Source organism: Lissotriton helveticus, chromosome 9 (assembly GCF_964261635.1).
Source record: "Lissotriton helveticus chromosome 9, aLisHel1.1, whole genome shotgun sequence".
Classification (NCBI taxonomy): Eukaryota; Metazoa; Chordata; class Amphibia; order Caudata; family Salamandridae; genus Lissotriton; species Lissotriton helveticus.
The window spans coordinates 146,584,312-146,606,922 of NC_136070.1; the positions used below are offsets into that span (position 1 = coordinate 146,584,312).

The window sequence follows — 22,611 nt, forward strand, 5'->3', positions numbered from 1 at the left end:
AAGAATCCCTCAACTGCTTCCCTCAAATGTTTCCTGAGAAGGATGTTTTTGAATGGAAGGAGGTGAAGAAAATCTCAAAGCTGATATGCAGTGAAAAGAAGTCTCGCGAACATGTCTTGTTGGATGCTGCCTGGAGAAAGTTTGTGAAAACTGGCAACCCCAAAACTGTATACAAAGGGCTGGGAAGAGTACATTATCAGGCCTAGAGACCACATTTCCGTTGTTCTGATAATACGAAGCTCTGATTATTAACGTCCCTTTTGACAATATGAGGAATCGGCATTGCATAATATGAAGTCGCCATTTTAAATGGCCAGCTAGGGGAAAGAATCTGACACATCCTTATCGACTGTAATTACACCACCCCAAGACAGCTGGCTGTTTGTGTTAACGAGATCTAATTATCTTCTCCTAGGAGTGAACTTAGTCAAATCTGGAATGTCAGGCAAATGCACATGTGCCTAAGTAAAGAAGCCCTGCAACATGTGCTTTTAATATGTCAAGATGTTAGACAATTAACAATGAAACATCCAGAAGAGGTCAACATACGGCCACTGCAGATCCCTCTTCAGCAGATTATCTACACAAATTGTGACATTTCTGAGGGAAAGATTGTAGCAAGTAAGTCTGAGGCTATCTCTATCATAGTCTTTAACTGGCACTAGATGTTGGGCATGAAGATGGCATCTAAGTAAACATACAAAAGGTAGAATGTGAAAAACAGCACGTTTTCCAAGGGAATTAGCTTAGATAATGTACTTGGCAAAATAAGGATACCCCTGTCCATCTCGGTGCTACTGTACGTGACTTAGAGCGAGCATCTACTTTAGATTGGGCAGGCTTAGGATAGACATATATTCCTTAAAATTATTAGCAGTGACACACATGTTTTTTGTGGGGGTTTACTAAATTGAAATCCCACCAACAAAGTTGTGCTAGGTTCTCAGCTTGATGACAACGGGAAGGACATGGGGACAGATTTGCCAACAGTCAGATGTTCCCTCAAATCAGTTCTTCAGGAGATTTTTCCAAGTCTTTTTTTTGTGAGAGACAGAAATATATCCCAATCACATGCACATGGCAGACCTATCCGGAGCAGAGTCCGAAGGTTCTGGATTCGTAGCAGCTGATGGAAGGCCTTAAGCTGCACTGTATCCAGGTTCCCTCCCATAAATGGCAACCTCTGTGAAGATAATGTCAGGCGGTTCACAGTCATTTGAAAGTGGTGTATGACTGACTCTGACGAGCCCACCTTCAACAGCCAGTCGTTGAGGTAGGGGAAAACTGGTATCCCAAACTCCGAAGGTGTACTGTGACCACCGCCAGCACTTTTGTGAGCAACCAAGGGGCTGTGGTGAGGCCGAAGGGAAGCACTGCAAAATGAAAGTGCTCCTGGGTGTCTTTAAACCGCCTGTAACATCTGTGGGACTACAGTGTGGGAACATGAAAAATAACATTCCCCGAATAGCCAAAGACACCTCACGTTTAGGGCAGCCAAGATCAGGGCCAGCGTGATCATTTTGACTTAGTCGTTCCACAAGAAGGTATTCCGGAGCTGAAGTTCCAATATAGACCAGAGGCCTCTGTGCTTTTTCGGCACAAGCAGATAAGAAGAGTAACACCCTCTCCTCTTTCAAAGTCTAAAACGCTCTCCTCTTTCCGAGTTTAGAACCCTCTCAATAGCACTTTTGGAGCGCAACACTCACATCTCCTGTAATAGAATGGAGAAGTGCTCCTCTGACAGTCGGTCGGATATGGGGAGGAATATGGCAGAGCTAAAAGAAGGGGTACAGTATAGCCATGCTGAACGATTTGTGTAACTCATCTGTCAAATGTGATGGATCAACACCCCAGGAAGAAATACTGAACCCATGAGATGGGTGTGTGCAGCTAAGGGCAAAGTAAATCTACTTGGTGGCTGAGAATACTGGTGACACTGGCCAGTGCTTTGTATGGAATACCCAAGTCTCCGGTCTCAAAAGGACTAGGGTGACTGCTGCAACAGTTGGGGCATCTATCGCTGTCTGCCATCAGTATCCTCTGAATTTTCTGAACTTTTGTGAGAATTGCTTGGCAGGGCCTAAGAGACTTGGCAAAAGTGCTGTGGCTCTATTGTCCTTGAAACACTCAAGGGCAGAATCTGCTTTTTCAGCAAAAAGACATGAGACATCAACGTAATTATCCATAAAAGAGGCACATCTCCAGAAAATCCTGTGGAGAGCATATGTGCATGGCGGAAGAGCACAACTCTGGTGCCTACTGTGCCTGCCAGTCAATCAGTAGTACCAAGGCCAGCACAAATCGTGTATTGGCCACATCCTGACTCTCATGAATTGTTTGAGCCAGAGTAGGCCTAAGATCTTATCGGATTGCCAGCACTATCTCACTGGCCATGTCCTAACGGGCATGTGTGTAACGACCCAACAGACAGACTGCATTGACTGATCTCAGTGCCAGGTTACCCGAAGAGAACATTTGTTTTCCAAACACCTCAATTTTCTTGAACTCCCTATCCAGAGGAGTCTTGGGAAATGAACTGGGTTTCTCTGTCATGGATATCTTTTGAAAGTCATAAGCGCTGAATAGTCCTGCAAACGTGCAATATATCTTCTTAAGTATAGATGTTTGCCTTTCTTCAGTAAAGCCTGAAGAAACACTTAAGACATTAATATTTTGCAGCATATAAGGAAGGCTACATTGGCCAATTGCTTCAGATTGCATTAAAAAAAGTCTAATAAATAGATGAAAACATTAACTGGAATTGTGATATTTGACTGTTGAAATCTTTCTCGAACCTTTTTTAAAAGGACAAAAATGAAAGCAGAGAGGACAATGTAACCCCATAGGATGCCATTATGTAGATGTGAAATGAGCAATTGCGCCTTTAGTGGCTCATTGCTCATCAGTATCCCATCATGCCCAGCAGATTGCAGTTGCCTCAGTTCTTTATCCGGCTCTTGGTGACAGGGTGGTGTAGCACAGGGCATGACCTTTTTGGCTTTTTTCCTCAGAAATTTGTCTACTTCACCTGACAGCTTTCATCTGTACCAGATGTAGTCTGAATGTGGGACATCATGGGAGCGAGAAGAGGGTCAGTCCTCTACCAAGACTCTTCCACCTTACTCTGAGGACTCCGGGCGAGGGAGATACAAAAAGAGAGACCACCATCAAAAACAACATTGTACCAGGTCAATGTAGAGGACATCAACGGTGAACTCGCCGTCGATAGCCGGTCAATGTCGAAGGATATCAAGACGTAGGAGAAGTTCAACGTCAAGAAGTCTGTCGAGGCATAGGAAAAGATCGAACTCCAGACCTGACCAGACCTGTAGAAAGAATCAGAAAATCAAGATTAAGGCGTTTACCATCAACTTCTGATACTGAATATTCTTGGGCATATTCAGCATGGTTTCTCATATTTCTTTCAGATTCTCCCTCGCCTTTACTACCTCCTCTGGTGCCTCTTCCATCTCCTATACCGGCACCCTTCCCATAACCAGAGACACCTTTGGAAGCACCTTTGCCAGGGAAACCTCTTACTATTGCAAGATCACAATCATCTCTCTCCAGATCTCAACATTGATCTAGAGCACGAGTGCCTTCGAAACACTGCTATCAATCTCTGCACTCCTCTTCACACCGAGACATCGCTATCTCTCTCTGCACTCCTCTTCACACTGATCTTCCAAGCACACACGTCATTACCATCCTGCGTCCAGATCTACATCTAGAACAAGGTCAAAATGCAGAACTCTTTATTCGACTTCTTCCTCCAGTGCTGGAAGATATTCACCAACTCTGTCAGACTCCTCAGCCAAGAGTCTCTCCACTCGACAACATTAACACCTTTCAAGAGTTGTTACTCAAAATTAAATATTCTGTTACCTGTCTGACAACATAAACAGCAGTGATTTTTTTAGATGCTCCACCAACAAACAGTCTATACCCCTCCTGCTCCTAATTCTGGGTTTATTGGAACCAGCAATTGAACTGTTCCTTACTCAAAATCAGCTTTGTTGAGGTTCCAGAAAAAGTATGGACCTCCGGAGAATACACGCTATTCCTTTGTTCTGATCCTCCTCCTGATTCAATGGTCATTCTAATTGCAAAAAAGTGCATTCTACTACTCCTTTGTCTACAGTTCCTCTGATCAAAGAGTAAAAAAAGTTGATTTGGTTGGGCGCAAGGTGAGTAGTATGGCAGCCAGTATAATGAAGGACGCTAGTGTATCTGCCCTGCTGGGCAGGTAAAACAGGGCCTTATGGGACTCCTTGTAGCAGTTTGCAGAACACCTCCTGAGAAATTGAAGGGACGATTACCTTGAAGTGGAATATGACGCCATAATGGTCTCCAACCAAGTAATTGGTGCTGCTGCAGACTCTTCACTACTGGCATCCCATGAATGTTGCCATGGATCGACCCTTAGGTGGCATTATTGGCTTCTTTTAACAGCACTAAAACAAGAATCCCAGCAGAAGATTCTTAATCTACTAATCTCTAGCAACACCATACTCTGCAGTCATACCAATGATGATTTGGCTCAGATGAAATCCGAAAGGGACACCATAAAGACGGAGGGCCTTGAAAAGCATAAGGAACAACACAGACAAAGCCGTATGAATGATCTTTCTATCCACAGAGGGTTCAAACCCCTCAGTGGTTGCAAGGTCACCACCTGCATCATCAACAAAGACCTTTCCAGGAACACCAATGTCGTCAACCCAAACAAAATGTTGGTCATCAACTTGCCCAAGCAGAAAAGGCTCCAGCAGGCTCCAAGAAATTAATCTCTGCTTCCCCGTCTTCCGTTACCCACTCTGGTAGGGGGAAAGTGTAGTTCATTTCCTGACAGTGACCATCCATCATTTTTCGTGAAAAGAAAGGCCCCAAAAATGAATTCAGACCCATACTAGATCTGAAAGTAGCCATCAAATGGATTTGGAGAGAAGTTTTCCAAATGCTAGCATTACATCAAATTAATCCTCCAATCCATCAGGAAGACTGACTCTGCTGAATAGGCCTCTAAGATGGCGAACTTTCACCTCCCAGTAGCCAGAAAACACTGCATATTTCTGAGATTTGTAGTAGGTCACGTTCACTACCAGTACAAGGTACTTCCATTCGGCCTCAAATCAGCCCGCAGAACTTTCTTGAAGTGCATGGCAGTGGTCACCACACATCTCAGGAAACTCAGAATATTCATGTATCCATATCTAGATGGCAGGCTCATCAAATCGTTAATGCAACAATAAGCGCAACTCCATTATCAGATGACGATCAATGTTCTCCACTGATTAGGCCTGCATGCCAATCGCAACAAATTAGGCTCTTCTCCTGTCTGGTCTCTGCATTTCCTAGGTGCCACCATCAACACCATACAAGCAAGAGTGTATCCTTCAGAGGAGAGATTGTTATTGATCTGTCTGAAGGGTCGCTCTCTCATGAAAGGTACTCATCCCACAGTGAGAAAAGTATAATTTCTCCTGGGCTCAATGAAATTGTGCATTTTTCTGACTCCAAACGGCCGTTTCCACATGAGACCAGAAAGTCTGGAGAATCAGTGGGATCAATATTCTGGTAATTGGGAGGACAAGATCACTCTCTCCCAAAGCAAAACAGTCCCTGAAAGGAGTGTGCTCACTGGAAAAGGCATTCTTTGAAGGAGATTTTTATCATGATATTCCCTGCAACGGTAGTAACAGATGCCTCTCTGTTCGGTTAAGGAGTTCATATGGATCAACTTCAAATTGGGGGGAAAATAGTCTTGGACGGAAACGAGCGGTTCACTTACTGCTGAAGGCTTTTCTCCCATCTCCCATCTTTCAATACGGAATCCTTGTGTTTTCAGAAAGACATGACAACAATTTACTATTTAAACAAGCAAGGGGGATCAATGTCCAGGCCATTATCTCACGAAGCCCAGACAATTTGGAATTGTTTTATAACCAGAGACCTCAGAATCACTGTAACTCATCTTCCAGGGGCTCAAAATGTTCAAGCAGTCTCCCGAAGCAGGTTTCTTCAGGAGAGCCACGCGTGGGTTCTTCTCAACGAGGTTGTACAAGGCATCTTCAGTATGTGAGGTACTTCTATAGATTTATGCACAACTGCTGAAAACAATAAATGTTCAAACTTTGCCTTGAGGAACTACCAACCAGGGACGCTGGAGAATGCCCTATGGATCGACTGGCCAGGCAAATTTCTTTACACATTTCCTCCGATCACCCTGATTCTATCAGATATCATATAACAGTGTTACCCGAGTTCCAGAGCAATCTTGATGCTCCGGAGTGGCCCGACAATGGTGGTTCACTGACCTTCTCCACATGTCTGAGCATCCACATGTGACCCTGCCGTGCAGACCGGACCTTCTCATGAAGTTTGGAGGCCAGATGGTTTATCCCAATCTCTCCACTTAGGCAGCATGACTCCTGAGCTAGTACAGTATGAGTATTTGAATCTTCCACAAGAATGAATGAACATTCTCAAGGACCATCAACACATTCAGCTCATTCGTTTAAATTGAAGAGGTTCTGTATCTGTCCTGACAACAACTTTGATCCAACGAGCAGTCAAGAAGGAGCGATTCTTCCATATTTGCTTTATCTGGCCAAATTACTGCCTATTACTTCCTACAGGAGATGTCCTTCACAAACCTCTTTCTTCAAAATTCCTGTTATTAAGGACTTCTTAGATGGTTTGGAAAAAGATTTTCCCTCTAATACAGCGTCCATCTCCTCCCTGGGAGTTGAACCTAGTCCTTTCACGCCTCATGCAGGCCTCTTTTAAGCCCACTCATAAATCTTCATTGCAACATCTTTCTTGGAAAGCTGCTATTCTAGTAGCTGTCATGTCAGCACGTAGAAACAGTAAGATTCAGGCCGTATGGTCTGACGAACCATACACTGTTGTTCACAGTGGCAAGATAGTATTGAGGGCTCATCTGAAATTCTTACCTAAAGCGGTGTAGGATTTTCACATTACCCAGTCCATTTCTTTGTCTGCTTTCTTTCAGCAACCTTCCACACCAGCTAAAAGAACTCTAGATGTCAAGTGAGCTTTAACATTCTATGTAGATAACGCATAGAATATCTGCAAGTTGGACCAATTGTTGGTAAACTATGGTCCTGTCCATACAGTTTTTGCCAGGCCTCAACAGTCTATATCCCGATGGATAGTGCCTTGCATTCTGTTATGCTGACAGAAAGCAGATAAGGTTTTGTCTGGTAGACCTAAAGCTCATTTCACAAGAGGGAAAGCGGCACCATCTGCTTTAATGATGAATATTTTAATCGCTGAAACATGTAAACCGGCTACATGGAGATAAGTTCACACTTTTACCAAATGCTATTGTTGGGACTCAGATGCTAGAACAGATGCTCAAGTAGGACAGGCCTCCCAGAGAAATGTACGTGTTTAATCTGGTCTGAGGGTTGTGGTAGACGCATTGGTACAGAGTCCAGTTGTATAACAACTGGTTGCACTTTAGTATCTGGTCAAGATCCGGCTGTAGTCATTTTGGGTCAGATATTGGAATTGGTATTGGATCGTCATCTGGCGCTAACAAGAAACTGCCCTTTGCACCTCCTCGAGACAGAGTAGACGGCTGTGTCAGAGAAGGTACAAGACCCTCAACTGGTCTTAAGGGGTTAGATTGTACCAGGGAAGGTATTTACAGGCACACTACTGGGCATCTGGGCAATGCTGGGATCTTGTCCTCCAGAAATCCAGCAGATTGCTGTGAGAAGTTGGCCTGGTATATGATGCTCACTAGTTCTAGTGATCACCTTGTACCATGCCAAGCAACCCTTATGGTGCAGGTTGTAAAGTCAACCTTATAGACAAGCTATCCTAGGGGTAGCATGGACTAAGCAGTCTTAGGCTAAACTCTGTAAAGGCATGTGAAGCAAGCTGTTTTACCATACACAATCCCTTGAATACCAAATGAAAGGACACCACACAGATATATATTGAAAATATATATAGATTTATTTCTCAAAAGATACCCTATACTCTTTATGAGCACAGAAGCACAAGCGTTAAAACAAAACACAGTTTAAATACACAAAAGTTGCACGAATATGGATGAGCCCTAGGGGCCACCTAAACCATATACTAAAATAGTGGTATAAGAACCACTATGAGGAAAGTGAAGAGGCCTAGGGCCTGGGGAATCGCTGGAGCTGATCGGGACTAGCAGTGAAGAAGTCGGGAAAGGCCCGCGGGACTCGGGTGCAGTGCGGAAAGTGCACGCAGTACCAATGCAATGTCAATGGTGCGTAAAAGTTACAAACTTAGTTAAAAAGGAACCTTCCGATGGACCTAGAAGGATGAAACTTTAGACACAGACCCTAGAGGTGTGTACCAGTGTGGGAACACCGGCGGAGCTGAGTTACCTCACCCACAGGAAGCGGGTGCACAGGGTCGAAGTAGTGTCGGGTTTCGTCATGCAGGTCGATGGTGCTTGGAGCTGAAGATGCTGCAGGCGGCTCGATGTGAAGAGTTCCGGTGGATCCAAGGGTGGATCTGAAGAGGTGAAGACCTGAAAGCAGAGGGGACAATGTTCAAAGTCACTAGCCAGTGACTACCGTGGAACCAGAGTGGAACCAGGCGATGTCGGGTGCAAACAGGCGTCGAGGTGTAGCTTCTCTCTGCAGCCACGTGGACACGAGGGGTCGAAGACGTCCAGGAGTCGGTCACGAGCTGTCCCACGCAGGCTTCTCGCTGTTGGCGGTGTCGGCAACCGGATGGAAGCAAACAGGCCTTGGCTAAGGCAAGCCACGCAGGAATCGAAAAAGGCTTGTCACTCGGACCAGCAAGGTCGGAGCGGGTGCTCCCTTTTACAGGAGCAAGGGCAAGTCTGGAGCAACCAGACCTGCAGTGAAAGTTGAAGGTTTCGTCGCCAAGATGGCCGCTAGCCACGTGGCAAGTGGCCGGGATGGCGCGTTGAGTGGCACGGTGCAAAAGGGCCCCACGCAGATCGTGGAGATGCTGGGGGGCTGATCTTTGGTGCAAGGGCTGCTCGAGGTTAGGGCTTCTCAAACCCCAAAGCACAGCGTCGAGGGTGCCTCTGATGCTGCGCAGTCAGCGTTTCGGGGGTCTTCCAAGATGTCCGGTCCCACGTCTCTCGGTGCCTCCACGGGTCCCTTCTTCGCAGGGACTGTGGATCGGGCGGTGAGAAGTCTGGGAGTCTGGGTCTTGTCAGGCTCTGGGCTCGGGCTCCGGCGGGAGGCGGCGGCAAAGCAGACGTCGAGTTGCTGGTTGGTGCCTGTGTTCACAGGGTGGTCACTCCTTGGCCACAAGGGAGATTCTCTTCCGTCTTCTGAGCAGCAGAATGTCGAAGTCCAGTCTTCTTCTGTATTTCAAGTTGATTCAGGATGATCTGAAGTCTCAGGACACAGCTCCCACTCTTATTCGAATCTGGGGGGCCGGATCACCTACTAGGTCCCTCCTCTGGGTGGAACCAGGAAGGGGGGTGGTTACACCCCCTTTCCTTTGTCCAGTTTCGCGCCAGGACTGGGGCTGGAAGGCCCCAGCACCGGTTTGAACTGGCCTATGCACAGGGACACCTTGTGTGCCCCAGGCATGTCTGATTCTATTCAGCCCTGTCCTACCCAATACACAAAATCCTGTCTGGGGTGGTGCTAGCACCTCCCAAGGCAGGAAACCCTTTGTCCAAGCTGCCCTCGCTGGAAGGACTCCCAGCAGCAGGAGGTCAGACTTGTGTCTGCGGTGGCAGCATCCATCTTGTGATGCTGAGGCTCTGTTTAACTTTAACCGGGGTTCAGGTTAGGTACATGTTGTGTCCCTCCCGAAGGGTGGAATGCTACCCCCGTCGCCAGAACTGGCGAGGGGGTAGTATTCGAATTCGTATGACACCTTACTCGACATGTTTTGATAAAGCCAAACCTAAGATAGCATTTAACCGCGAGGATTATAATGCACTTAAGAGTATATGGTATGGCAGTATCATGAAACAGCTAAAGGACATGGTTCCGAAAGCTGCGGACAGGCTCAGCTCATGCCAGAGCACCATCTCACACATTTCCAAGCACTCTGCCTCCAGGATTGATGAGGCCTTCCATAGGAGTGGCTGATAGGAACATATGTGTCCATTTTAGGTTAGGTATAGGCATACTACACCTAAGTAAGGGGTGGTTACACCGACTTACCCCAGCTGAGTGATCAGCCAGTTGTGTCAAATATGGAGGCCAGGCCAGGGGTGGCACAATACATGCTGCAGCCCCTGGTAGGCCTTGGAAGCACCTATGCCCTGGGTACCTGAGTACACTGTTACAGGGGCCAATAAGGTGAACCAGTTCCAATTGTGTATGTACCTAAGGTACATGGAGTCCATTTTAAGGAGAGAGCAATTGGCCTGGGGCCCTGAATAGCAGGATCCCAGGCCAACTATGTCAAAAACCAGCTAAACACCAGGCAAAAAGTTTGGGGGTAACAATAGTCAGATATCCACCTTCCTACAATTGCAAGGTAGCATAGGCCTCTTACGAGGATCCTGCCTTCTGCATCCAGCACCCACTCTGGATAGACTGGTGGTGCAAGCCTCCACAAGTCGTCATAACCCAAATGCGTTTTCGACTGCCCTACCGGGCAGAGTCCCGTTTAGCCGTTCGCCAAATAAATGTTCTCAGGCAGCCCTGATCTCAGGTTGGAGAACAAAAGCTGCCTCCTGGGGAACATACTCGCTTGCAATGTGTGATTTGTGTGGCGGACATCTTGCCAGCAGTCCCTGATGACAACCAGCCTAATCTCCTATGCCATATTTAAGATGGCCATGATGTAGGGAAGTACTCCTCCATCTGCTTCGGTCTGGACACCACCAGCTGCTTGTGTAGGGCAGTCAGAACCAGCGTGGTGCTTTGTCGCCATGCTTGGATTCACACCATGGACTTATCTCATGCCATCCAACAGAATCTTATGGACCAGGCATATGATACCCCTCTCTTCGGAGACGAGACTTACTCAGCCCTGGAGTACTTTAAAGAGAGCAAGGAAACAGTGAGCTATCTTCAGTTGGCACTACATGTACACCAGTTTCCTCAGCAATTTCGGTCCTTTGGAGGCTTCAGAAGGGAATACCCGTGGAGGCAGCATCACACCTTGCCTCCAAACCAGGCCTTTCAAACCTTTTTGAGGCAGAGGCCTGGGATCTGGCCACTAGCCTTTAGGCCCCCATTGGCAGCATACTACTTAATCACCTGCCCCTGCCCCGCTGCTACAGCAAAACTGCTTTATGTTGCCCTCAGTGGCCCACGATTGCCTGGTAGGAGGCCGCTTCACCTTTTATCTCCCCGGGTAGAGCAGCATCAAATGTGACTATTGGCAGGTCCAGATTGCATAGAATCGTTACTTTCTTCCTGTCACCCCTCCCGACATGCCGCCCACACACAGAGTGCCTCCTGGAGGATCACTTGTCCATACTCTGAGGAGAAGATCAAGCTCTCTTGACTAAGCGAGCCATAGAAAGGGTATCGGCATCAGAGATCGGGATTGGTTGCGATTCTCTGTATTTTTGGTGCTGAAAAAAGGACTGAGGCCTCTACCATATTCTTGATCTTCCCCCTCTGTACTTCTTCCGGAAGAACAAGTGCAAAATGCTTACCCTTGTCCAAGTTGCCTCTGCCCTGGACTCAGTTGATATAGGTGGCATTGGATTTTCAGGAGGCCTACTTCAGTTTCCTCGACCTGCAGTACAACAGATGCTACCTATGGTTTCAGGTAGGCCATGAGCATTTTCAGGTCACGTGAGTAAGTTAGAAGTGCTGTCTGTTCCGCTGCCTTATACCACCTTCTTCCCAGACAAGCTGGTGCTCAGTACAAAAGTGACATTTCTACCAAAGGTCATCATGCCCTTCCAAATAGGGAAATCTATTACTCTGCCAGCTTTCTTCGGCCCACCTCCTCTTTCTAAAGAGGAAGGAAGTCCTCTTCACTTTGATATAGAAGCCCAGGTCTCTCTTGGGATCAACCACACCAAAGAATATTGGGTGGACATTCAGCTCTTTGTGAGTGTCTTTAGGTTGAAGAAAGGGAAATGTGTACAGAAGAGCACCATCTCCAAATGAATTGTCTTCTACATCAAAATCAGTCATGGGCTTGCCAAACCACAGCCTCCAGAAGGTCTGTCCGATTATTCCACCAGAGGAAAGGCTGCTGGCATGCAGTGTGCCAGTCTGGGACTTCTGCTAGGCATCTACATGGGCAGCAGTTCAAACCTACATGAAGCATTACTCCCTGGATAGGTGGGTCTGCTTAAAGGGCACTTCACCTACTTTGTCCTGGTCTGTATCATTCCACAGACCCACCTGCTGAGGGAGTTCTTCTTGGGCATCTATTCACAAGGTGAGGAATCTGCTGCTAAAAGTATCAATTCGTAGAAAAAGTTACTTACCTTCAGAAATGCTCTTTCTGGAGGAAACTGTAACTGCAGATTCCTCTGATACCCCCTGTGAAGTGGAAAGCACTTATTTGGTTCATTTTAATAAGGTTCTAATTTAGCGAGCTGCACACTGCCACAATCTGATTTCTAGAAGCGCGGACAGAGATAAGAAACAAACAAATATTTACATACAGAGATGGCGGGTATGAAGTGATCCACAACTGCACAATGCCACCTAACGAATTGAGGAAGTTGCTATGAAAATCTTTTGGATCGAGTCTAGCACCTGGGGATATTTGCAAAGTGAGGAAGCTGCGGTTTGGTGGAGTATCCACCAGAAAGAGCATTACCGATGGTAAGTAACGTTTTCTTTAGTGCTGTTCTCACCCAAGTCTGGATAAATAGAAATGATTAATTATGAGTCCATCTGCGTGCATACCTTTTTGGGCAGAGTATGCAATCGCATCCTAAAATGACTTTTTACAGTGCTGGCCGTTACTTGAGTAAGCTATGGCACATGCAAGAACATTTAACAAAGGCCCACAACAAAAGTAATAATAAACTTCCACCTGAATGTTCCCCGTATGTATTAGTGCTAGTGTTAAGACACTCATCGACACTCAGTAGCGGCGAACAAGGAACGAGGAACCACAAGTCCCAGAACCACATCCGCCCCGAACTACAATTCCCAGAGGGCATAGCGCGGTAACACACGCGGAGGGCGTCACCATAAAGACAGCCGGGACGCCAGCAGTCAGCGTCGGATATTTTGATTCATAGACGCGAGACCGCGGAGCCGACGCTTGGGAAGGTGAGCCTCGTTTTCCCTTGTGTGTGTTACGGAAGAGCTGGGCGCTAGTGCGGGAAGGAGGACACGCACGCAGACAGGACCCTGCATGTCACGGGCGTTTGTGTCCCGCCCAAGCCGTTGAGCCTTTCCAGTCCCTGCTCGAGGGTTATCGAGCACTAGGGAAAACCATCCCTCCACAGACCCTTGCCAGTCCCCGCTCGAGGGTTATCGAGCGCGTGGGACTCCGTCCCTCCACAGACCCTTGCCAGTCCCCGCTCGAGGGTTATCGAGCGCGTGGGACTCCATCCCTCCACAGACTCTTGCCAGTCCCCGCTCGAGGGTTATCGAGCGCGTGGGACTCCGTCCCTCCACAGACTCTTGCCAGTCCCCGCTCGAGGGTTATCGAGCGCGTGGGACATCGTCCCTTCACAAACCCTTGCCAGTCCCCGCTCGAGGGTTATCGAGCGTGCGGGTCTCAGTCCCACCCCAGACAATTGCCAGTCCCCGCTCGAGGGTTATCAAGCGTGCGGGTCTCAGTCCCACCCCAGACAATTGCCAGTCCCCGCTCGAGGGTTATCGAGCGTGTGGGACTCAGTCCACATTCAGACCTTTGCCAGTCCCCGCTCGAGGGTTATCGAGTGGGAGGAACTATACTGGCTTTCCGTTATCCTTTGTGTTGATTTGCCCTCCGTTGTAGCGTGTCAGGACTGACACGAGTGCGGAGGACGACGGTAACCAGCTTGTATCTTTAATCGAGTGGCATTATCGGCCATTACTTAGCACGGTGTCCTCTGTTGGTGAGTGCCTGGACTGGCATTCGTGCAGAGGTCGGTTGGAACATCTACCGTACCCATACCTTGTGTACTATTAATAAACAGCTGGTCTACTTCTCAATCCTCGTCTATTCTCCATTCTTGAGGTGGTGTACCAGAGTGTGTTGAGGTTACCCGATCCCGAGGACATCACGATTACAGCTAGCTGATATTGCACCACTTAGAGAAAACCAAAGGGAATCCTATGAGGGGCTTAAGAACAAGGTGTGCCATTGGCTGGCCCAAAAGGTGGATTTATCAAATGCTCACTTTAAAGATATTTTATACGTGAGAAGGGTTGGGTGGGTTGGCCTCATGGAAAAAAACTAAGGGAGATTGTATTGTCATCAATTGCAGATCTCGTTCATTAGCACACTGGCTTACTGACCGGGGCTTGTTACTCGCAAATCGAAGCCAAGGGCAAGGTCCCAAATTACTGCCACTGGCCCTTTTTTATAGGAACCAAGTACCTAACGAGAGAGCACTGATGATGAGGAGGAATTGCCCCTTGTATGAAGCTACAAATAGAGGGCAGAGGGTCTTAGAAGTCAGGTAGCAGCCACTCTCAGACCTAGATAACCAAGATTGACTCAATGGAGCTTCTAGAGAGACGTTAAGGGATGATAAGAGAATTATTGAAACAAATGGGGTACAGTCAAATGAAAGGGTAGAAGACAACTTGATCTGCCTTGGTATATTAAGCCAGCCCAACACCCCCCCGAAGGTGGGGGGAATCACTTGTACAATAGAAACCCCCTGATAAATATTGCAGACCATGCTGATTTAACAATCCTGTCCTGGAATGTGGCGGGTATAAACTCCAAGCTCAACAACCCTGAATGGGGTGCTTTCATTGACAAATATCATATATGCCTACTTCAGTAGACTTGGGCTGTAGAGAAAGTGTACAAGCTGGATTTCACCACCTTTAGCATTGAGGCAAAGAAGGGACCAAAGGGCCGCCCACCAGGGGGCTTATTGATATGGGTGAAAAACTCCCCGATAGGGAAGCTTAAATGCCTCCACCTTGGTTGCAAGGACATACTTGAGATGGAAATATCCCCCCAAATGGGGGTGTCCCCCTGAAGATCATAAACGTATACAACCGGCTGAGTTCCCCACATAAGCCCACTGAAACACTGACCCTCTTGGGGAATTATCTTGATCTAGCAAGAGGGAAGCACCGGCTAGTAATTGCCGGTGATTTAAACATCACTTTTGAGCCAGTGGACTATATTCAGGAGCTCATCGAAGAGGGGGACGAGGCAAGAGGAATCCCAAAACTAGAAATCCCATCAATAACAAGCATTTGCAATGCAATAGGTCTCGCATTATTTAAGTTTGAGCTATTATTATTGTAAATGGCAATGTTTTTTGCTTTATGCTATAGTTTTCTTATGTACATAAAAAGCTACATATAAAGTATTTGTTGTTAAAATTATTTATGCAGTATTTAAATTTGTTTGCATAAAAGATTACAAGAATATCTTAGCAAAAAAGTAAAACTTTTTAATGGTAATTGACTAAATGTCCATTTGTACATTTTAATTTCAAATAGGTAAGTGTAAACATCACAAATATATTGTGCAAACAGTGCAAAATATTTTAGCCATAAATATTTGAGCGTACATGATATGTGTTCCATAAAAGTATTATTATCAACTGACGCTGTCAGCAGTGTGCAATATTCTTCAGCCTTTGCTTTGTTTTGCTTCACTTTGGATATGTATACCTGTCACTGCACTATTTACACTGTGCTGTTCACACACGCCTATATTTTTTATAGTGAACAAGAGCTTTGGTAATGGGCGACAGTCGGAAATGGGGCTCAAGCGCCTAACTGTTGCTCATCAGCACTGAGTTGTGTGCCTCGATTGCAAATCATTGTAAATAACTTACATTTTGTTGTAATTATTTTTTTTTTAAAAACGCACCTGGGTGGTAAAGTACCGTGTTGTAAGGTACCTAATAATGGCCTGCATGGATGGCACTTACCTGCGGGGTAACGGGCGTGTTGTAGAGGTGAAGTACTGCTCTCCTGGGAGGCGTCACGGGTCATAAATAGGTTTCGGGAGGGGCCCCTGCGCGAGGTTACACGGTGCAGAGAGAAAGTGACGTGCACTATAGGAGCACAGGTGTGTATTGTTCCCAATTGTACAATGCCGTTTATTGACTTTACAGTCACGCAGATCCCTGACTAGGAGGAGGAATGTCAGACATTGGACATTGCGTGACTTCGGAGGGACATCGCTAGACACTATCGGCTGTGCTGTACGAGTTTCGCTCTTTCACGTATTCACCACTGAAATGCGGTCCGGTACACGTCACGGTGTTAAGCGGGAAATCTAATGCATTCGACCCTTGGTACCAGATCCCTGATCCTGCAGGGAGGGAAGTCCCAGCGGCTGACACCCTAATCCGCGCTGCCGCTTTAATGACTTCGTGGTGAAGGTGGAAGGGAAACACTGACATCGCTGGACAGAGATATGTAAATGTTTACACGGCTCCAAAATAAACTGCAGCGTTCACCATAAAACGTCTCAGTTATTAAGCGTGGAGGTGCTGGCCTGGGGTTTAGTTTACATTATCACTGGTAGTCCGCTTCAAACAGTTTTATCCTGTTGCGTTTACTTTCCCTCTGAGTAGGTGGTTTGCCAGTGCGTGCCAGCAGCGCCTTCTCCTGTGGCTTCAGGTAGAATTTACAAAACTTTGCTAAAAAAACAGCGTTTTGTCCCAGGGGGGATTTCTTGTCTGTGCATAAACCAGAGTGGCATCCAGTAATGCCAACAGCCCCTGGCGTTCGCTGCCTGTAGCGCCAGCTGCTTTCTATACCCGCAAGATACCTCCGCCTGTCGGTTACCAGCTGAGGAAGCATTGACAGCCTCAACCATGGGCGCTGGCGTGAAGACGGAAGGTGTCTGTGCGCTGTACATACAAGAGAATGAGGTTACACACTTCAACAACACACATTAAGACTCACCCGCGAATGAAGCGCGAGTGATTATTAATATGAGAACAAGGTTTTCAATCCCGGGCGGAAGTCAGGCAGGCCGGGGGCGGGACGTGAAGACACACCGGAAGCCCGGGCGGGCTCCCGTGAGGTGAGAGAGCCTCGCACGCACAGAAGGAAGAGACCGCCGCCGCCTGCAACGAGCCCTCGCCTGAAGACAAGTACCGGTGAGTGAGGGCCTTTACTGAGCCTTTACTGAGGGGCGGGGGGCATGTGTGTGTGCGTGGGGTGGCGGGGGGCTCTGTATGTGTGTGAGCGTGCGTGTGTGTATGTGTCTTGGAGTCTGTGTGTGTGCGTGTGTGTATGCGTGTGTGATGACTGCGGGGGGAGGGAGAGAGTGTGTGCGAGCGAGTGTCTCTGTGTGTGTATGCGCATGCATGCATGTGTGTATGTGTGGGGATGTGCACGGCGCGGGAATTCTTGTGAATGTGGACGGAGCCGACGTGCGCGTGCAAGCAGCTGAATCCAGCCGGGGAGAAGCGCGTGACAGTTTTTTGTCCGTCATTCCCCCGTGTCAGCTCGCTACAAGTCTCCAGCCCTGGACGCATCCTTCGGATGCGAATTCCAGGGCGAGACCTAAAAAGGTGTACTAGGGCAGCCCAGCAAGTAAACTCTTTGATTATAGACCATGGGCTTCGATCTTGTAATGGCAGAACTGAATCAGATAAGAGAGCTGCGTTTACTTTCAAGCGAGGGGTATCTAAATCCAGAATCGACTATTTTCTGGTCGACATAGAACTTTGGGGGAATATTAACCCCTTCGGGGCTGATGACGAGCTCAGCTCGTCGTGGGCGTAACCTGCGCTACGCGGATGACGAGCTGAGCTCGTCACGTAACGCGGGATTTTTAAAATCGCAGCGCGCAGCGGGAAAACCGCTAGCGCGCATGTGGTTAAATATATGATGGTTATAGACGGGGACAACAGTGACCACAACGCTCTATTCTTAACACTGCACAATATGTTGGTTTTCCATGGCCCTACATTTCAAAATAACGCCCCAGTCATTGCAAGTAATAACGAGGGAAGTGTTAAATGGCCGATGATTCTCCTAGACCAGACAGCCCTCCCAAAAATTCATAAAATGCTAGAGAGAGCCTTAGTGAAACTACCCCCAACAAATGAGAACAGGGCTGACACTTTGGAAGGTTTCAGGAAATTAAAGGATGCCATAAAACCTTTTTTTTGTAAAAGAAATGATAACATCCTTCCTCGTAAACATACCAAACCTTGGTATAATCAATCATGTAGGCGGGCAAAGGAAATCCTTATGAAGGCGGTAAATACTGAATCACCAGATAACATAAGAGCAAGCAGGAAAAACTACATTTCTAGCCAGAAAAATGCAAGAAAAGAATGGGAGGCTGATAAATGGAGAGATCTTGTGGAAGCCTCACAGATGGGGAACAGTCAAAGATTCTGGCACTTAATGGCCAAAGGCTCTAGTAGTTTAATAACAAAAAATAATTTTCACTTGAAGCCTCAAATCTGGGAGGAATACTTTGGGAGATTATATGCAGCTCTGGGAGAGGGGGGATAAGAATAGACCCATTGGAAGCTCTCTTCTCCCCGCCCTCAATGGAGGATATATCCTTCACTGTTGAGGAGACTACCGTGGCCATAAATTCTATCCGGAAAGGGAAGGCCCCTGGGTTGGACAAACTACCCGGAGACATGTATAGAGCAGAGCCTGAAATCTGGGGGGCACTATTAACTAGAGTCTTCAACGCCATCTTGGAAGGGGGAGAGATCCCACCTTCCTGGAAGGGCGCTGAAATCATCCCCATTTTTAAAAAGGAGATAAGGGCTCCCCCGAAAATTATAGACCCATTAGACTCATCGATGTTTCCCAAAAAATCTTTGGGAAGGTCATTTTAGCTAGAATCCAACAATGGATGGAGAATAAAAATGTACTTTCTGACCTACAGGCGGGTTTTAGGGTCCTCAGATTCCTCATGATCATCTGGAAGGAAGTGGTCGTCAATAGAAGTCACCTGTACGTTGTGTTCGTGGACCTAAAAACAGCTTTCGATTCCATCAATAGAACCCAACTGTGGTCCGTCCTGAGACATGGGCCTACCACCATACCTGCTTAACATCTTGGTGCGCTTGCATGAGAACACCTTTGCAAAGGTCAGATGGAACACAAATGGTGGACTCACGGGCAATATTAATATCCAAAAAGGTGTCCGCCAGGGATGCGTCCTGGCCCCTACTCTATTCACACTTTTTGTGAATGGAATTATAGGTGAGCTCTCCAACTGTGATGGAGACCCTCCTAAAATGGCAGGCAGAACTGTCCCCTGCTTGCTATTTGCGGACAACACCCTCTAGATTGCAAAAACGCCAAGAGGAATCCAGAACCTCCTCAATAGATTTGAGGGGGGCTGTAACTCAAGGGGGCTTGCAATCAATTGTAGTATGACCAAATACATGGTGTTCAATCCTTATAAACATCTTAAGGGGATGCTGCTTCTCAATTCCCAAAGCCTGGAGCGGGTAAAATCCTTTGATTACCTTGGGGTTCCAATAAATGAAAATGTAGCTTGGATAGAAAAGAGCACTTTAACACTCCAACATATAGATAGTGCAATAAACAAGAGGGCTAAAGTTTCCTCATACAGACCAATATCCCCACTGTTAGAACTCCATAGAGCTAAAGGGTTGGGTGCAGCGCTCTATGGAGCGGAACTTTGGGGTCTAGAAAATGTAAAAGGTCTAGTGTTTACGGAAAATAGATTCATCAGGATAATTTTAAACTTACTCATGAACACCCCTCTCCTACCGCTGAGATTGGACCTCGGCCTCAGATCCATTGCCCACTTCGCCATCTTGAAGGTATTAACCTTCTGGATTAGGATCTGGACCAATAACTCTCAAGTCCCTCTCAGAAGCTGCTTAACGGAGCTGATTATCCTCCATAAAAGGAGTGGGCGTGTTAAATGGCTAGGAGGGATTAGAGATTGGTTCTATAAATTTGGCTTGGGCTTTATCTGGGACTGCCCTGAAGGCATTAAGAAAGGGATGATGCCTACACTGAAAAAGAGGTTCTGGGATTATCAAGATCAGTGCATTTCAACTTTGAATACCCATGGCACATTGACCTCTGCTTTTGTTGAAATAAAACTTACCCATAGTTTTGAAATGTTCCTTGATGATGTAGAACCACCCCAGGGTAGAATGCTGGTTTTACAATTCAGATACGACACTCTGCCTTTAAACTCTGTAAAGAGCAAATGGGGTCAAAACTCACCTCTGCTGACATGTCCTATGTGTCACTCTGCTATAGAGACCAGTAGTCACCTTATTCCCTATTGCACAGCTTACATAGATTTGCGTAGGACTTGGATAGCACCAGCGTGCCGTCTGCTATCATGTCACAGCCCAGCAGATGCAATGAGAATTTTTAATACAGATTCGACCAGATGGCTTGTCTTTGCACTTTCGAGATTCCTGCTACATGCATGGTGGAGGACATCGAAGGCTATGAAAAACTGCTGAGCTGGCAAATTGTCATAATGAATTGTGGCCCCTTAGGTACTTATAAAAAGGCATCTGATTGTGATCATTAATATGGTAACTAATGTATCTTTGCTTGTAAACACATCATAGGGACGGTGTTTTAACAGGTTTTAAATGTATGTGCTGCTATTTTTCCCTTTTTAATACTCTTTGTATGATGAAATTTAGTTTACCCTGCAATTGGGATGTTTTAATTGTTTTTTATCTTGCTATGGTCATATAATTGATCAAATACATTTTACTTACTAATAAAAAATATAGTTCCTAGATTTGAGAGGGTCCGACTGAGCTAGAGCAAAAAGGGCAAACTGCAGTTCACGACCTACGCAATCTGGATAGCAACAGAACGTAAACATTTTATCAGGAGTGAAATTTCAACTGTGAGCAAACCTAACTTACCTAAACCCGCTTCTCATTGCTGTAAAAAGTTGTTATATCAAAATACCCCCTTCTGTCTGCATTACATTGCAGCTTTGTGAGATGTGAGCCTTTTGTGTGGAAATTCTAATGAAGTTTTCTATAGTGAGAACTGAAAAATGATAAACCAGTTGATGGCAACACTGCCTTTTTATTGTAGAAAAGCCTTGAAATCGAGCTGCTCAGGCTGGAGCAGGAGACTGCAGACATCGCTCATCCTTACTACCTTCGTAAGTAGTATTCAGTGACATAATAACACTACACGTGTTGCCTAGATCCAAATGAAAGGCATGTTTACTAAGGAAAAGTTTTCTTGCTGTTGGATGACATTTGTGTGAACCCCTCGTAAAAATAACTTGCTTTATATTGAACTTGAGCAGGATGGACCCTACATGGGTCGATTTATGACCTAGTGGGTGCTTCTTTGGTATGTACTGAAAGTTTACTGTTCTGATGTTCGGTGTTACTATTCGCCCCAGGAGTGACTGGGGAAACCCGATCACGAAGGAAGCATTTGAGAACCTCGCTCTACTCAAAGTGTCCGCAAATACATATGATCCCCATCCCAAGATGTGTTTTAATGAGCATCAGCCTGAAAGAACTACTTTACATGTGTTGTGAAACTTGCATTTGCCCTGTGGATTCACCCTGGAAATAAGAGAGGGGAGGTGAGGTGGCTGAGTAAAAGAAATAGGTGCAAGATTCCAAAGGAAGCAAGGACAGGGATGTAGCAAATGGAAGAAATGGACGACGTTGACATAGGGAGAAAGGAAGGAACAATGTAATGAAGGAATAGAAGTAAATGGCAGAAGTGAGCACTAGGCGAATTAGGTGCCAAGGCAGTGGAAGGCATGATTTAATTCAAAGGCAGAAGTAAAATAGGATGGACTAAAGTAAACTGAGGAAGAAATGCAAGGACCGAGAGCAAGGTGCCAGTTCTCTCCATATCATCAGTGCCGATCTGATCTGTCATTTCAAAATGTAATGCATTCTGATCACTGAAGTCTTGGTTTACTTTCATTGAGTTACTCAGAATAAACCTGAATATGATTTAGTATAACGGAAAAGCTCAGGGCTGAAAAAGTGTTATGCGGACATGAAACAGTGAGGCAACTGGCTACGGAATGTTTTGTTTTAAAAACCCATCTAGCTCAAAAAGTGGTTAGGGACGCTTTGTCTACGTATGGCGGGGCAGGGCCGCAGGCTTCGGCACTCAGAGGCCGGAAGCCGCCAGCACTTGTGCCAGCGCTCAGAGGCTCCTACTTTAGCCATGGGGATTCCCGCTGCACGGGATGCTTTGTCTGTGGGTGGGAAGGCAGGACCACAGGCCCCAGCACTCTCTGCGGCCAGAAGCCACCAGCAATCGGACGCACCTACCTTAGCCGCGGGGGTTCCCTCTGCAAAACATGACCGGGCCAAGAGCTGGCCGGGGACGATGCTGGGCTGGGCCAGACAACCCCTTTTGAACCCAGATTATGAAGGTCTGCAGGGGTAAGTTCCATTTGATTATTACTAATTTAAAGGTTTTTTACACAAATGTAGAGAGGCAACGTGTTTAATACAAATTTTTGGCTTCAAATGCCGTACATTAAACATAAATGGATGACAGGAGTGATGAATCTCCAAACAGATGGCGTAGTTTTCAAAATGCTTTTATTGTG

The 22,611-nt window shown here is 46.5% G+C and overlaps 1 protein-coding gene across 1 annotated transcript in view; it reads left to right on the forward strand.

The window, feature by feature from the left end:
- LOC144781040 (HAUS augmin-like complex subunit 2) overlaps positions 1-22,611 on the forward strand; it is a 62,864-nt gene that overhangs the window by 9,128 nt on the left and 31,125 nt on the right. The window contains exon 3 of the mRNA XM_078659658.1: positions 21,111-21,180. Within this exon, the coding sequence (XP_078515784.1) occupies positions 21,111-21,180 (70 nt within the window). The remainder of the gene's footprint in view (positions 1-21,110; positions 21,181-22,611) is intronic.